At 38.2% G+C, this 15,730-nt stretch overlaps 1 protein-coding gene across 3 annotated transcripts in view; it reads left to right on the forward strand.

The window, feature by feature from the left end:
• Window positions 1–15,730, forward strand: part of SYNE1 (spectrin repeat containing nuclear envelope protein 1) — a 448,877-nt gene that overhangs the window by 302,106 nt on the left and 131,041 nt on the right. The window contains exons 96-99 of one of the 3 annotated variants that reach the window (XM_061207647.1): window positions 178–369; window positions 8,794–8,928; window positions 9,876–9,985; window positions 14,954–15,110. In XM_061207647.1, the coding sequence (XP_061063630.1) occupies window positions 178–369; window positions 8,794–8,928; window positions 9,876–9,985; window positions 14,954–15,110 (594 nt within the window). Of the gene's footprint in view, window positions 1–177; window positions 370–8,793; window positions 8,929–9,875; window positions 9,986–14,953; window positions 15,111–15,730 lie in introns of those variants that run through there. The other 2 variants (XM_061207645.1, XM_061207646.1) reach the window with 2 other exon arrangements.

Raw genomic sequence — 15,730 nt, forward strand, 5'->3', positions numbered from 1 at the left:
GTTTTAAAATCTACGTACCACTCTTGAAGGTTGTAAGAAAACTAGGTAAAAAAAAACAAACCTGGAGGCATGATCTTTTGGTGAAAGACTAGTAAAGTGTTGGGTTTCGCTGTGAGACACGGTCTTTGCAGAGACTGGCAGGGTTTGTGAATTTCAGCCTTATTTCTGTTGTTCAAGAACATGCTGGTGGAAATAGAACAGAAGGTGGTGGCCTTATCGGAGCTCTCAGTCCACAATGAAAACCTGCTGCTGGAGGGCAAGGCTCACACAAAGGACGAGGCAGAGCAGCTGTCGGTGAAGCTGAGAACCCTCAAGGGGAGCCTCCTGGAGCTGCAGAGAGCGCTGCACGACAAGCAGCTCCACATCCAGGTGAGGCTGCAGCCATGGACGCTGCATCTCTGCACGTGGCTGGTCTGGCCTCTGAGCACGGGACACATAAAGGGGACCACTGGGGAATGATACGTACTTATGTACATACCTGCTTTGCACAGTCTGGCATAGGTTTTCAAATAGGTTTTGTAAGAACTATTTGAATGCAGACACCTGCAAATTGCAGCATAGGAAAAGAAAAGAAAATGAAAATAATTACCAAAATCTATCAAGTACATCATTTTAAAAAATATTTAAACATAGGTCATGGATTAAGATATCCTATGACACTCATATTTCTCCTTTATTTCTCCTATATTCTACTTTTCAGATAGACTCTTTTATTTAGCGCCCACAACTTCAGACTTGTCATATATTCCAGGTGAATTGAACCTTTTTACTATCGTGTAATGACCTTAATGTTCCCTAATAGTGATTTTTGTTTTAGACGACTAGAGCTATTTTTGGGTAATATTTGCCTCGCATGTCTTTTAATTTTCCTTTGATTTCACCCTTTCTGGGTCCTTATATTTTAGATTTGTTTCTTATAAAGAACATTTAGCTATATTTTGTTGGTTTTAAACATATGTAGTCAGAAAACCTCTGACTTTTGAAGGGCAGGTTTAGTCCATTTAAATTTATTGTGATTATTGATATGTTTGAACTTTTATTCTTATTTTTTGTTTTCCGTTTTTGTTGTGTTCCTTCTATTCTTCTTTCTCCTTTTCAACCTTTGTTTATAAGTGGTTGAATGCTTTTCTTTGTTTTGTTCCTCTACTTTTTAATCATGCATACCTAATAAATTCTAAGTTAATATCTTAATCTGCTTCCAGATCAATACAAGAAACTTAGAACACATTCACTCAGGTTTCTTCCCATGCACCTTGCATACTATTATTGTCTAATATTTTGATTTTGTTCTTTTTTAATCTATACAAATTAGAATTATTATTATTATTATCTTACACAAAAATTAAGCAACTGTGCGGGAATTCTCTGGTGGTCCAGTAGTTAGGACTCCGTGCTTTCACTGCTGAGTGCCTGGGTTCAATCCCTGGTCAGAAAACTAAGATCCCGTGAGCCGTGCAGTGCGGCCAAAATAAAAAAAAAAAAAAATTAAGCAAAAGTTTTTTGAGAAACTACTATGTGCCAGCTACTATTCTATGTGATAGAGTGAAAGAGCATGGGCAACATCTATCTGTATCTGTATATCTATATATTCCATCTTCAAGGGATTATGTTTGGGAGAGACAGATAGTAATATAAAATTAAGGTGCATTATTATATGCTAAGTTAGAAGATGATAAGAGCTATAGGTGAAATACCCATAAGGCAGGTAGATAAAGGCAAGGCTGGGCGGATTTGCAGTTTTAAACAGGGTGGCCAAGGAAGCCTTCCTCAGGTTACGTTTGAAGGAGTGAGCCATGTGGACATGGAAGGATAGAGTTCCAGGCTCAGGGGGAAGCAAGGGCAAAGGCTCCCAGGTGGGCTCCTACCTGGTCTGTTCAATATGCCCAACGGCTGGAGTGGAGTGAGCATGATGAGAGAGGTCAGACAGGTAACAGGGGCCCAGGGTGCAAAGGACCTTGTAAGCATCGTATGGGCTTTGGCTTTTTATGCTGGGGGAATTGAGAAGCCGTTGGAGTGTTGGGGGACAAAGGAGTGACAAGATCAAATTATAACTGCTGTAGGGGACCAGGGTGGAAGCTGAGAGACCAGTTAGGAGGTTAGAAGTGATGAGGACTTATTAGATTGTGGATAACTCTGAGGAACAGAACTGGGGGAAAGAGGACTAGTTAGGTCAATGGTTTCATCAGGGACAGGTTAGGTTTGAGATGCGTACTCAACGTTAAGCAGTGGTTGGAATTCAAGAGACAGACCTAGACCGAATCATCGGCCTCTAGATGGTCCTCAAAGGCTTGAGACTCCATGAGTTCACCAAGGGTGTGAGGAGAGAGCACCAAGTGCTGGGATGCTCCAGTGTGAAAAGTTTGGAAAATGTGGAGGAGCCCAAAAAGGAAACACCAGTGAGGTGGGAAGAAAACTGAGATTTGGGTTCCTGGGAGACACTTGAGGGTAAGTGAGTTAAAATGAGGACTGAGAACTGACCACTGGATTTAGCAATGTGCAGGTCTTCTGTGACCCCAACCACAGCTTTTTCAGTGAAATAGTGGAGGCAAAAAACCCTCTGAAATGAAAGTGAGAATGGAGAAGGGAGTTGGAGAGGAAGCGTGCAGGAAACTCAGGAGTTTCACTATAAAGAGGAACAGAGGAATGGAATAAACTATAAGAAGTAAGTTAGGAGAAATTTGTTCCATTTTAAGATCAAAGAATAATGACATGTTTACAGGGAGATGGAAACGACTCAGTAGAGGGAAAATTGATAAAAAAGAAGTGAGATTGCCACAACAGTCTTCTTGTTAGAAGGGAGAAGATGGGATCAAAGGGGAGGGAGTGCTCTTGGAACCAGTATCAGGAGGGAGGGAAACATCTGTATTTGAGTACAGATGCTGGCAGGGGATATGGCACAAATATTGTAGTGGGAGCTTAATGAACATTCACTGCGATTGTTTCTGCTTTCTCAGTGTAATAAATTTTTTTGGACTAAACTACGTATTTTCAGTTCTTTGCTAATCATATGATTATATGATCTGGAACATCAAGCCTAGTCAACAGAAAACTATTAGAAGCAATGGAAGAATTTAGTAAGAAGACTGGCTTATTAAAAAGATGAAATAGAGGAAAAAAAAAAATAGAAAAAAAAAAAAGATGAAATAGAGAATCCATAACTTTCCTGTATAAATAAAAAGTTAGTGAAATACAATAATTTTCCATCTATAACATGAACAAAATGTAAAGTATTTGAAATCTCAACATTTTAAAACCCGAGCGATACCAAAAAAAACTGAAAAAATAGAAACTTTATTTTTAGATAGGAATACAGTATCTTAAAGATGTCAAATTTTCCTCTACTAAAACATAAATTTAAGTTATTCACAACTAAAATACTAACTGTATATTTTTGAAATGTGACAAAATGATACCAGGTTTACCTGGAATAAAATAAACCCGAAAAAAACTGTAAAATTCTGACAGTAAAGAGTTATGAGGGGTTAATTATTCTTATATATTAAAATACAATATTACAATAATTAGTATTGGCACAATAAATGGATGAACAAAAAATTAGAATAAATATTCCCAAAAGAGGTCCCAGTATACAAGGGCATTAGATAAATGTTTAAGGTGGCATTTCAAGTCACTGTTTAAAATATGATTCACTGTGTAAATAATAAAAAAGTAATAGGGGACTTCCCTGGTGCCGCAGTGTTTAAGAAACCAACTGCCAATGCAGGGAACACGGGTTCAAGCCCTACCTGGGAAGATCCCACATGCCGCAGAGCAATTAAGCCCGTGCGCCGCGACTACTGAAGCCCGTGTGCCTAAGAGCCCGTGCTCCGCAACAAGAGAAGCCACTGCAATGAGAAGCCCGCACACCGCAACGAAGAGTAGCCCCCACTCGCCACAACTAGAGAAAGCCCGCGTGCAGCAACAAAGACCCAACACAGCCAAAAATAAATAAATAAATAAATAAAATTAAAATGAATAAATAAATAAAGTAATAGGCAAACCACTTGAAATATGATAAACTAGATTCCCTATCCCACTCTTTACAGAAAAAAGTGCATCACAGGTGGATCAAATATTTAATGTAAAAACTAAATCTAAAACGTTCTGGATGTATGGGTATTCAAAAAAAAAAAAATCTTAGGATGGGAAGGAGCTTTGCCAGTATGCCCAAAACCCAGAATTTTAGTTTCTTTAAAATTACTACATAGAAATGAGAAAGTTCTGTATGACCAAGAAAATATTAACCAAATTAAATGACATGGACAAATATGGAAGAAACTATGCAATTCACATGACCAGGAATTAATTCCCTTAATTTCCAGAAATCTTATTGTAAATCAATAAAATAAGAAAAGGTCACCTAATAGAAATATAGACAAAAAATACGAAGAGGTGATTCAAAGGAAAAGAAATACAAATGGCCAATGAACATATGAAAAAATATTTGAACTCACTATTAGATAAATAAATACCAATAAAGACAAAATGCAACTTTTCACGTTAAATTCACATACTTTAAAATGCACACGCAATCTGACTTTATGAATTAAAGCAAAAAGTAAAATGTTAAAAGTATTAAAGTTGAACAAAACTAGAAGGATTTTCTAACTGGGAGAGTATACCACAGTTCACTTAGTTTTATAAAAGATATTGTCAATCTAACGCGTAATGCTTTTTTTTTCCCCTCATTTTTCCCCCATTGTTGGTGTGTGAATGAACTTTAAGAAACCAAAACAAAGGGAAGGACTTCAAGGTTTCATCTCTGGGATAGTTATCATTTATCAATCTCCAGTTGTGCCCTATGCCTAGAGGCAGGTAGGAAGGGAAGGGCCAGCCTAATACACAGGCACATCTAGAGGTTAAAGAGGGGAAGGGGTGCTGGCACAGTTGCAAGGCCTCAGGGCCTGGGAAGGGAATACAAATGAGTGAAGCTGACCCAGTCAGGACCTTGGCAAGCTGGTCGCCTGTCAAAGAAGCAGTTGTTACTCAGCTCCAGAATTTACAGGCAGCATTGCTAGATCTTCCAGAGAAAGCATATTTATATCTAAAATTTTCCAATTTTAAAACATTGGCATTTTATTCTAAAATTTTAAAATAATTTGTGTGCCAAACAAAGCATATCCAGAAGCCAGGCTTGGTTCTCGAGCCGTCACTTTGGAACTGCTGCTCTGAAGTCTCCGCAGCCTGGCGCCACCAGTTACTGAGTAGGTGACTCTGGGGCAAGATTCTTGAACTTCCCAAAATTTGTCTCACTGATGTTTTCTGATCTGTAAAATAGGGATCATAGTAGTGTTTAACTTTTTTTAAAAAATGCTGAGGATTTTCATGCAAGTAGCACTTACAGGAAGTGCTCCAGTCTCAGTATAATAACAGCAACTGTTTGCAGACCACATTCTTTGGGAGGAAAAACTCCTGACATGCTCCAAGGCCTGGTCTGAGACTGGTAGGGCTGGTGCCCACACCCAGCAGATCCTGCCCGCCCATGGCCGCAGGGATTCTTCACATTGACTAAAGTTCTGACTGCCCGCAAGTGTAAGCTTCCCTGGGGATACTGCTGTGTGAAGTGTAAATACAGAAAAATGTGGCAGTGTTTGCACTGAAATTGGTCGTTGTTTGTTTTAAAGTATCTATAAATACCATCATCTTTTCGTCTTATGAGTTCCCAGGATATAAAATATTGATTTTCTAAATACAATCAGAGCTGTTGAGGAGATTATTTTTCCAACTGCAGGAATAAAAAGAGTCCTGTTTACATTATTATTGCCGGGAAAAGGATTATTTACCCGTGTGTAAAGAATTCGGAGTTGATCTAAAATTAACTAACGTTAACTGGGGGAAAAAAAAACTTCCATTGAATGTGGATGTCAGTGAAGTTGGGTTTGCATAATTCAGGAGAGCTGGAATACCTTCCTAAATCATGTGTGACCATAAGCACATAATTCCTCAGTGCTAGTTATCTGTAAAATGGTCATATGTCTTATGGCCATTCTTTTTAACTAATTGGACTTCTAGGCATATCAGTGAATAATCCGTTTAGTTCTCCCCACCCCACCCCAAAATAGTTTCCTTCTCTATATGACACAGGCATATAATAACATCTCTTAAGTTACATGATGTCTTTCTTTGTAATAAGTTTAAATCATTTTCACACATTATCATCTAAGGAACAGAGTTCTCACCCTATATAAATAATGAAATGCTTTATAAACAAGTGTTTTATTTAATGTTTAGCATTCTGCAATCCTCGCTAATGTTCCAAGGAATGTTCCTGGCAAAAATGGTTACTCTTCTAGTATTTCCAAAATAAACAGCTCACATAGCCCCACCCAGGCGGGACCCCTCTGGGTCCCGCCTGGGTGGGGCTATGTAATCCACCTTATTTCCTATTCCCTAGATAGGTCAGAAAACTGTTATCAGACCTCAGATACTGTAATTACCATTGTTTTATTCCTTCTGTCAATGCCTTCGTATCCCAAGGGGAAAGGAAAAGAAATTTGAACGGATTCTTAATCATTTTTTGCTTCCTGTGGTCCAAGACTGATGTTTCAAAATGATGAAATCAGCCAGAGAAAAATTGGCTAACTGAAAAACCAAACCTGACCACAGAGAAAATGCATACTAGGCATCTGTTTTTGATGCTGCATAATTTCCTTTTTTCTAAAGCTGTGGATTCAATTAATCAAATATGAGTCCCCTTCTTAGATTTTGTCTTAGAATCTGAGATGTGTCTGTGCATGTAAAAGTGGTTAAGTTGTCCTTAAGACCTAAGATTTCAATTGTTATTTTTCCAAGTACAATTGGCATTTTTCCCCAGTGTGAGGAATTTGAAATCAGAGCTCTCAGTCAGGCTATAGTTACCTGCAGAGAAGGGTGAGCTGGTGCCCTGAGGAGTTTCCACGGGAGTCGTCAGGCTGGGCTCTGAAAACAAACCTTTACTGAAGGGCAAAGCATAGAGGAAGTGGCTGGAGCCCACAAAAGAGAGTTAGCAGGTCAGGGCCATGGCCACTGTTTTGTCACTGGGGCTTTGACTAGGGACGGCTTTCAACCTGTTACACTGACTTCTTTGGGGTCATTCTCTACAGGTCCGTTTTGACCTGCTGTTTCCTCCCTGCCTGGAAAAGCCAGGATCTCTCAGAGCTTATTCTGGGTAGATGGAGCGTTCTCAGATGGGGGAGACTGCTTTATGCAGAAATGTGTGGCCTTCAGTCCTGGAGGAATGCCGGACCACCCCAAACCTCCCACCTTCAGGAAAATCACTGCTTCTCTGGAAGAGGCACTCCTGGGAGGGCGGGGAACATACTGACCTGGGTGTCACTAGTCACCTGAAGGTCCTGCGAAATGCAAATAACATGTTTTAGGCCAGTGGCACGCCAGTTGTTCTACCTAAACCACATTCTTTTACTGGGGAGCTGGATCATCTTAAAGGAGAGCAAGTACCTGTGAGCTAAGGTGGCTCAGAATCTGGAAAGGATGAAATATAAATAGTACCTATAGATTTCACTGTTTCCTTCACTGCACTTCAAGTACGGATACCGATGTTGCCAAGTTCACGATCTGGAACATTTTACAGTTTAATTATGAGATTCTATTGAGTAAGACAGAGGGGAAACAGCCCCCATCTATTTCTCTGTAAGAGTTAGTGTACAATTCTGAAAATAAGAGGAAGAGAAGGGTCTTTGTGGGCAGTCAGGCGGGCTGAGCTGGGGTGGCTGGACCCCATTCCGTGGTCAGATTCGGCAGAGAAGAGCCAAAGGCCGGGACAGCAGCAGCTCGGCAGGATGACTCCTCTGTGGAAGCACCCTAAAGAATGTTCCCTTTCACTGCGCCTGCCCCGGCCCCTCCCCTTGCTCCAGCCATGCTTGCCCTGTCTCTGCTCTTTCCGAGATGCTAAGTTTCTTTCCCCTACAGCCTTTGCTCCAGTGGTTCCCTAGGCCTGGAGGCCCCTCCCCCAATCTTTGCCAGCACTCCACACACGTTGTCAGCTCTGAAGACGCCTTCCTGCCCAGCCTAAGAAACCCTTCCCCTTCACGTTCCTTCCTATTATCTAGTTTCACATTCTTTGTAGCTCTTATCACCATCCCAGTTTATCTTGTTTGTTTATTGTCTGTCTCCCCAGCAGGGCCCTTGTCTGGCTTCTGAGCTGAATACCACCCAATGCCCAAAACAGTGCCTGACACACAGTGGCTGCTGATAGGTATTTAGTAAATGAGTCATACCAAAATGGTGTAATTTATCCTTTGACATATAAATATATGGGAGTAGAAAGGCACTCATTCAGAACTAGTTCCATTCTGATACACCGTATTTTAGGGCCTGTTAAATTCCCTCAGGATAGTCTAGCAGGAAGAATAAACTCCTGCCCGGGTAATAAGTAATTACATTGGCTTTCTCCTTTAGCCATACTTTGTCAAAGCCAGAGTGGCAACAGATGGCAGTGGAGTCTAGTCCTGGTGGTGATAGTAAAGGAAATAATATCTAGAGTTATATTCTCATGGAAAAAATTCCACAATAATATGTGGTGACCACATCAGTCAGCTAAAAATCCTAGCCTCTAAAGGACAGTTTTTCCCCCTCAAGTATTTTGAGTATAATCATCTATTTATTGTTCTCCCTCCTGCAAATGCCATAAATTCGGTGGGTTTTGTGTTACCATTTTTTTTTAATGTGGTCTCATGTCCAAATGGAGCCACTTTGGTATCATTATTCAGACCACACTAAAAAGGAGCCGTCACTCTGTTTTGGTTAAGGTCTTCCAGTGGGTAGTATGACTCTTGATTTCTGCCTCGTTTAAAGCAGGGGACAGCCCAGGAGAAGGAGGAGAGCGATGCTGACCTGGCTGCCACTCAGAGCCCCGGCGTTCAGGAATGGCTGGCTCAAGCTCGGACCGCGTGGACCCAACAGCGACAGAGCAGCCTCCAGCAACAAAAAGTAACGCACTTCCTGACCTTCTCGCCTGCAGATAGACCAAACAGACACCTTGAGAGAAATGTTTTAGAAGGACAAGTTCCTTCTGTACTAAAGATAGAATGCCCCTTTATCTTCTCTTTGGACAGAAGCAGGACCTGACTGTTTCCTTTCCATGTACTTACTTGTGACCACTGGAATGATTGGTCATTTTAAAGTCAGTTCTCTAAGAAAAGCTTGTGCTTAGTTTTAAAACAGTGTTACTCAGTTATAATCTGCCCTCTATTTCTAGTCTTACCTCTATTATAAATAACGAAAACCTCAGAAGGCCTCTGAGAATTGGTAAATGTCTGAGTTACATGTTTTTAAAAGAAATGAAATTTGCTTTCAGCTCTCAAGTAGATACCATCACAAAAATAGGATTGCAAATTACTGCCAGGTGAAACAAATGAGCTTTGATGACTGAGAAGGATTGCTCATTGATATCTTAACTTTATGGATAGGGCATATTAAAATATTTTATCAAAGAGTAGAGACATTTATTATAAATAATGAAAAAGTAAAACTGAGTCCATTGATGATCCAGTTTATCAAGTGAGTGGGAAATTGAAGAGAGCTGTTGCTCTCAAGGATCTCTTTCAGTTAGAACAAGGCAGTATCAATTTTTGAAAAGTGAAAGTGCATTTTGTACCACTTGAGGGCACCATTGCCCAGCAAAATTTTCTTTTCTCATTGATTTTTTTTTTTTTTTCAAGATTATTCAGAGATTATCTTTTATCAAAGCCAAAGAAAGCTACAGAAGACTTGGAGACATGTCTGAACAGTTACCTAAACCACACCTTTTATGTAATGTGCAAACTTAAAAACTTACTACCAAAGTTCTCTGAGAGTTTTCTAGACATAGAGTTGTGATTGTAGACAATAATCATAAAGTAACAAAGATGTTTTTATTTGTCCTTTTCCTTGAGCAGGAGTTGGAACAGGAATTAGCAGAGCAGAAGAGCCTCCTCCAGTCAGTAGCCAGTCTTGGAGAGGAAATTCTAACCCAACACTCAGCTGCAGAGACCTCTGGTGGTGTTGGGTAGGTTTCTTTTGTTCTTTTTTTTTTTAATTCACTAGTTTGTTTTATTTTTTTAGATTCCATGTTTAAGTGATATCATACAGTATTTGTCTTTCTCTGTCTGACTTATTTCACTAAGCATAATACCCTCCAAGTCTATCCATGTTGTTGCAAGTGGAAAAATTTTCATTCTTTTTTATGGCTGAGTAATATTCCATTGTATATATGTACCACATCTTCTTTATCCATTCATCTGTTGATGGACACTTAGGTTGCTTCCATATCTTGGCTACTGTGAATAATGCTGCCATGAACATTGGGGTGCATGTATCTTTTCGAATTAGAGTTTTTATTTTCTTCAAATGTATACCCAGGAGTGGAATTGCTGGATCTTATGGCAGTTGTATTTTTAGTTTTTTGAGGAACCTCCATACTGTTTTCCACAGTGACTGCACCAATTTACATTCCCACCAACAGTGTACAACAGTTCCCTTTTCTTCACATCTTTGCCAACATTTGTTATTTGTGGTCTTTTTGATGATAGCCATTCTGACAGGTGTGAGGTGATACCTAATTGTGGTTTTGATTTACATTTCTCTGATGACAGCTTACCGTTCTCTTCTTGTCACTGTTTTCCTGACATTTGAAGAAACGTAAACATCTCACTCAAAATTTTATTTTGAACATCTGCAAAAATTTAATCATTTTGTTTTCACTTTATGATGTTAAATTTACTTGCATTTTGAACATTTCGTTGTGTAGCATGAGTATAGCTAGTAATTATAATGGCTAACTTGCTTGCCCTCTTTCCACTACGCTTAGCATTTCTGTCTATAGAAGATGCTAAGTTCATTTTTAAAATCACATAAGAAATGCATTATAAAATTAGATTCATGATGTTTCTGACTGAATAATTATATCTAACTGCAAAACATTTTCCCTACCAGAGCTAATCTTCCCCTAATATCATTCTGAAAAATAAATGTATGTGCCTTCTAAGTATCTTGAGTTTTCTTGATGATCTGTTTCTACAGTTTCTGTATATAAAGTCATTGAGCTTTGAGTCCTGGTTTGGAGTAGAGACTGAAAGTCTTTTACACAGGAAAGTAAAGTGTTGAAGAAAAATTAAGGAAAGTGGAGAATTTTCAGGTTGAAGATTCTGGTTTAAAAGGTAGGAAGGAAAATAAACTGAAGAAGAGTGGAAGTGTCCCTGTATTTTGAGGCAGGTCTGGGTTTTATTCCAGTTCTGTATTTGTCACCATGGAAAAGTAACTCAACTCTGAGACCTTGTTTGCTTATCAATAGAATTAGAATAATAATTGACTACCATCATCACAGAAGGGCTGTGCTGTGAACATTGTGAATGTCAACTGAAAGGATATATAGGAGAAGTATCTTTAAAATCTAAAACATTAAAAAAAAAAGTTTCAGCGAAACCTCTGTGTTCATGCAATGCTAACGGTTGAAATTTAGCAGCATCCTTTGACAACCATCATGTGTCAAAGAGCTTTAACTCCATGGCCTCCAATGTTTTCATTTCTGAACGTTTGTTTGGAGGAAATACATGGTATAAAGATGACTTTTGATATTATTTATAATACCAAATAATTAAAAAGACAGAAATGCCCATTAGTAAAAAAAAAAAAGGCCTAAGAAAAATTTTATGCCTATATAATCGTAACAAAAAACTATGTAACAATATCAGAAAATGTATATGTGGTCCTAAGTAAAAAATGTGATATAAAATTGAATGTATAGTATATGTATGAGTAAGAACCAGAGTAGATGTGGATGATCAAAAGTAACTGGCGAGGGTAGATTTGGAGATTTTTCTTTCCTTTTTTTTTTTTTTTTTTTAAGTTTATTCAGTTTGACATAAATTTGCTGACATATAACATGTGTGTTGACTATATATGTATATACATATAAGAAACAGGAAGATATTCAAGGAAAGAAAAACAAAACAAAAAGCAGTAAAAATATTGATACAACTAATAAATATCAATTTAGAAGAATAGGAATGAATACTATTATAACATCTACGGTCAGGAATTCCATTAAAATAACCCTAATACTGTACAAATTGTGTTAAAATATAATGGGGTTTTAAAAGTCCCTGTTGTCCTCAGGCTTAAAAGTGCTGATAAGGCCATAAACATGTGTCTGTATAAATCTAAAACGAGGAACGCTATTTCGACTCTGAGTAGAGACTTGCCTTCACTTTGCATTTTCTTTTCTGTTTCCAGTTCTTCTAAGATGTTTATTCATCCCTCATAGTTTTCTGAATATTTTTGCCAAACTCTGTTTTTACAAAGAACCCATCCACACATTGCCTCCTCATCGTATGTAGAGTCACGAAAAGCAGCCGTAGGAATATTCTGCAACTTTCTTGCCATGATTTTCTTTTCTTTCCTTGGCCTTTAGCTTTGGAAAGGAGCCAAATGAAAGACAAACAGCTATAAATTCCTCGTTCAAATATAAAAATATTTTAAAGAGAAATTTGCAGTGCAGTACTGGCTTTCTGTAGAACATTTACTCCAAATACTTATAAATTCTTTAATTTTTGTACAAAATCTTTAGAAAAATCTCCTTTAAATCTAGCTGATGACAGAGCAGCCATGCCTTTCAAGCCTTTAGGTAAATATACCAAGCAAACAAACAGCCATAAATTAAACAATATCCAGAAGTCAAACGAAAAATATATGTATATATCTTTAAAAGAACAGAATAACATTGCTAGGGAAAAACTTTATATATTCAGCCTTCAACATATTAGCTGATTTTCTAAGACTATCAAGTGTGAATTGGTTTATGTCAGAAAATCCCTGTGGGATGGGCATGGTTTGCTTCATGGCTACAAATTTAATAAATAAAGAATAAGTATTATGTGGCGTACAGGAGAATTGATGGAGGAGTCCTTCCAAGATCACTAAGGAAACTCAACTGGAATTAATTGATATAAATATCAAAGGAAAAGAAGAATATTTTCTATGGGAAACGAAAGGCTGTGTTCTTATTTAAGACTAATTTGCTGGTGGCATTATATATGTGTCAATGCTTAAACATAAGAATATATAGATATTAAATATCCCCAGGAGGTTTTTTTTTTTTCCTTTTTTGGCCACACGGCTTGCGGGATCTTAGTTCCCTGACCAGGGATTGCACCCAAGCCCTTTGCACTGAAAGGAGATTCCTAACCACTGGACCGCCAGGGAATTCCCAAATAGCCCCAGGTTTTATACTAAATTGTTATGCAAACATAAATGAATTAAAAGTGATGCACTGCAGTCTACCACCCCAAAAAACAGCACAATAAAGAAATTTAATTTCAGAAGAATTTTAAAACTTGTTTTTTATTTAAAATGCTTTTTAAAAAGCAGAAAAATCCTTAGGGAATTCCTTGGCAGTCCAGTGGTTAGGACTCTGCACTCTCACTGCCGAGGGCCCAGGTTTGATCCCTGGTCAGGGAACTAAGATCCCACAAGCCGTGGGATGAGGCCAAAGGAAAAAAAAAAAAAAAGGCAGAAAAATCCAGACTAATATAACAAACAAAATTAGAGGTATCAATTTTATTTTGATATTTTTTCACTCAGCATTACATTTTTAGATCAATCCATGTTGATACATATAGATCTAGTTTTTTCATTTTAACTGCTTAACAGTATTTTAACTTGTAACAATAACAGCTTACCCATTTTCTTATTGATGGGCCTTTATATTGTTGCCATTTTTTTTGGTTTTTTGCTATTCCTAGCATTGTTGAACTTAACCTCTTACATGTCTGTAAGTGTGCAGGTGAGAAAGATTCTCTTATATCCTAGAAGTAGAAGTCCTGCATCATAGCCTTATGGATAATTTTTTAAGGTTTACTTCAACAGACCTACCTAAAGAAACTATTGTATTCAATACTCATTCTGAAAAGAATTGGCTTTGGGGTAGTATATAGTATTATTCTGCCAATGAACTGGTTATTTTTTTTCCTTCACTTGAGCAAAAGTTTCCATCAAAGTAATAGTAATGGCTATCTAGTACGGCTTTCGGCTGACATGGTTCTAGTTAGGACTTCAAAACCCCTGACAAACTAGGACCTATTGGAACTTGGGTCCCCCAGATTCTTATCATTGCCATTACCATTATCATTAGGCCCCATTGATTGAGTGGCTGTTTTTTACCAGATAGGGTCATAGGCATTATGCCTATCTTCTCTAAATTTAATTCTCATACTTCTGCAAGATAGGTACTATCTTCATTTTAAAGATGAGAAGATTGGACTTCCCTGGCGATCCAATGGTTAAGACTCTACGCTTCTAATGCAGGGGGCGGGGGTTCGATCCCTGGTCGGTGAACTAAGATCCTGCATGCCGCACGGCACAGCCAAAAGGATAAAAAATTAAAAAAATAAAGATGAGGAAATTGAGGCTCTGAGAAGTGAAGTGACTTACTCAAAGTCACAAATCTAACTTGCTGGAACAGGGAACCCAGATCTGTCTCACCCGCAGAGCCATAGTCTCAGATGCTACCTTATGCCTCTCTTTAAGGATGACCCTTCCACATTCTGTACTCCTGTTCCACGTCCTGAAACCTGTTCTGTAGTATTTTCCTTGGACTCACGGTGAAAACTCTCAATAGACTAGGCAGCATTTTTAGGGCTTTTGAATTAGTTTGTGGGCTATTTGTCAAAGGATACGAGTCTTATCGTCTACTTTCTCGTTCTAAAAGTTACAATTATTTTTATCTTTAATGCTGAGCTATTTTCAGTGTATTTTTTTAATTATTGTGCTCATGGTTCAATTATATGAGTAAGAATGTACTTGCTTTACTATTAGTCTCAAGTTTTCTATTTTAATTTATATTTTTAAAGTATAAGCTAATGACTGAAATAATCTGGTTCCAATTTTAGAAGCCAGATCTGGTACACATAATAAATTACCTAGAACTTATTGCCTTTTTACACACATTGTAAACTTAGATTATTTATTCTTCTAATAGCGAAAAACCTGATGTGTTGTCCCAGGAGTTGGGGATGGAAGGGGAGAAATCACCTGCTGAAGACCAGATGAGAATGAAATGGGAAAGCCTCCATCAAGAATTTAGTACCAAGCAGAAACTGCTTCAGAATGTCCTGCAACAGGAACAAGAGCACGTGGTATCGAACATTTTGCTGTTACATATTAACTAATATAAAAGATGTACAGCTTACGCTATGGGAATGAATGTAACTGTGCAACAACCTGTATTTCATTATCAATTCCAAAATAAGACATAAAACAAATTACTCATCCTACACTCTTCTTAACAAGCCTGTTTCACATATCCCTTTATAATTATATATTTATATGTGGAAATTTAGTTGACTTCTAGATACTGTTTTCCTCAGAGAAGATGAATATCTGATGACGCATTAGCGTAAACCATTAAATTTCAAATGGGCCCCCCCTTTTTTCCCACAACTTTGAAAATTAAGGATGCAAATTAAGGATATACACATCCAGGCCAAAAACAAAAGCTACAAATTTGTCAGTAAGTTATCAAGTTATCTTATTTTCTATTGCTACTTCCAGTATTTAATCGTTTCAGAAGATCTTACTGGGAAACACACTGGGACCTCAGTGGAGCTAAAGGGAGGGGAATTCAGGGGTCAGTTACAGTGGTCACTGGCCCATCTGTATGCTGGTTCCCAAGATGGGTGGGTACTTGTGATGTTGGACTTGGTTGCAACAAGCAAGCCAAATCCGGTGGAATTAAATAGAGCAACCGAAGGTTCCA

Source organism: Eubalaena glacialis, chromosome 12 (genome assembly GCF_028564815.1).
Source record: "Eubalaena glacialis isolate mEubGla1 chromosome 12, mEubGla1.1.hap2.+ XY, whole genome shotgun sequence".
NCBI classification, from domain to species: Eukaryota; Metazoa; Chordata; class Mammalia; order Artiodactyla; family Balaenidae; genus Eubalaena; species Eubalaena glacialis.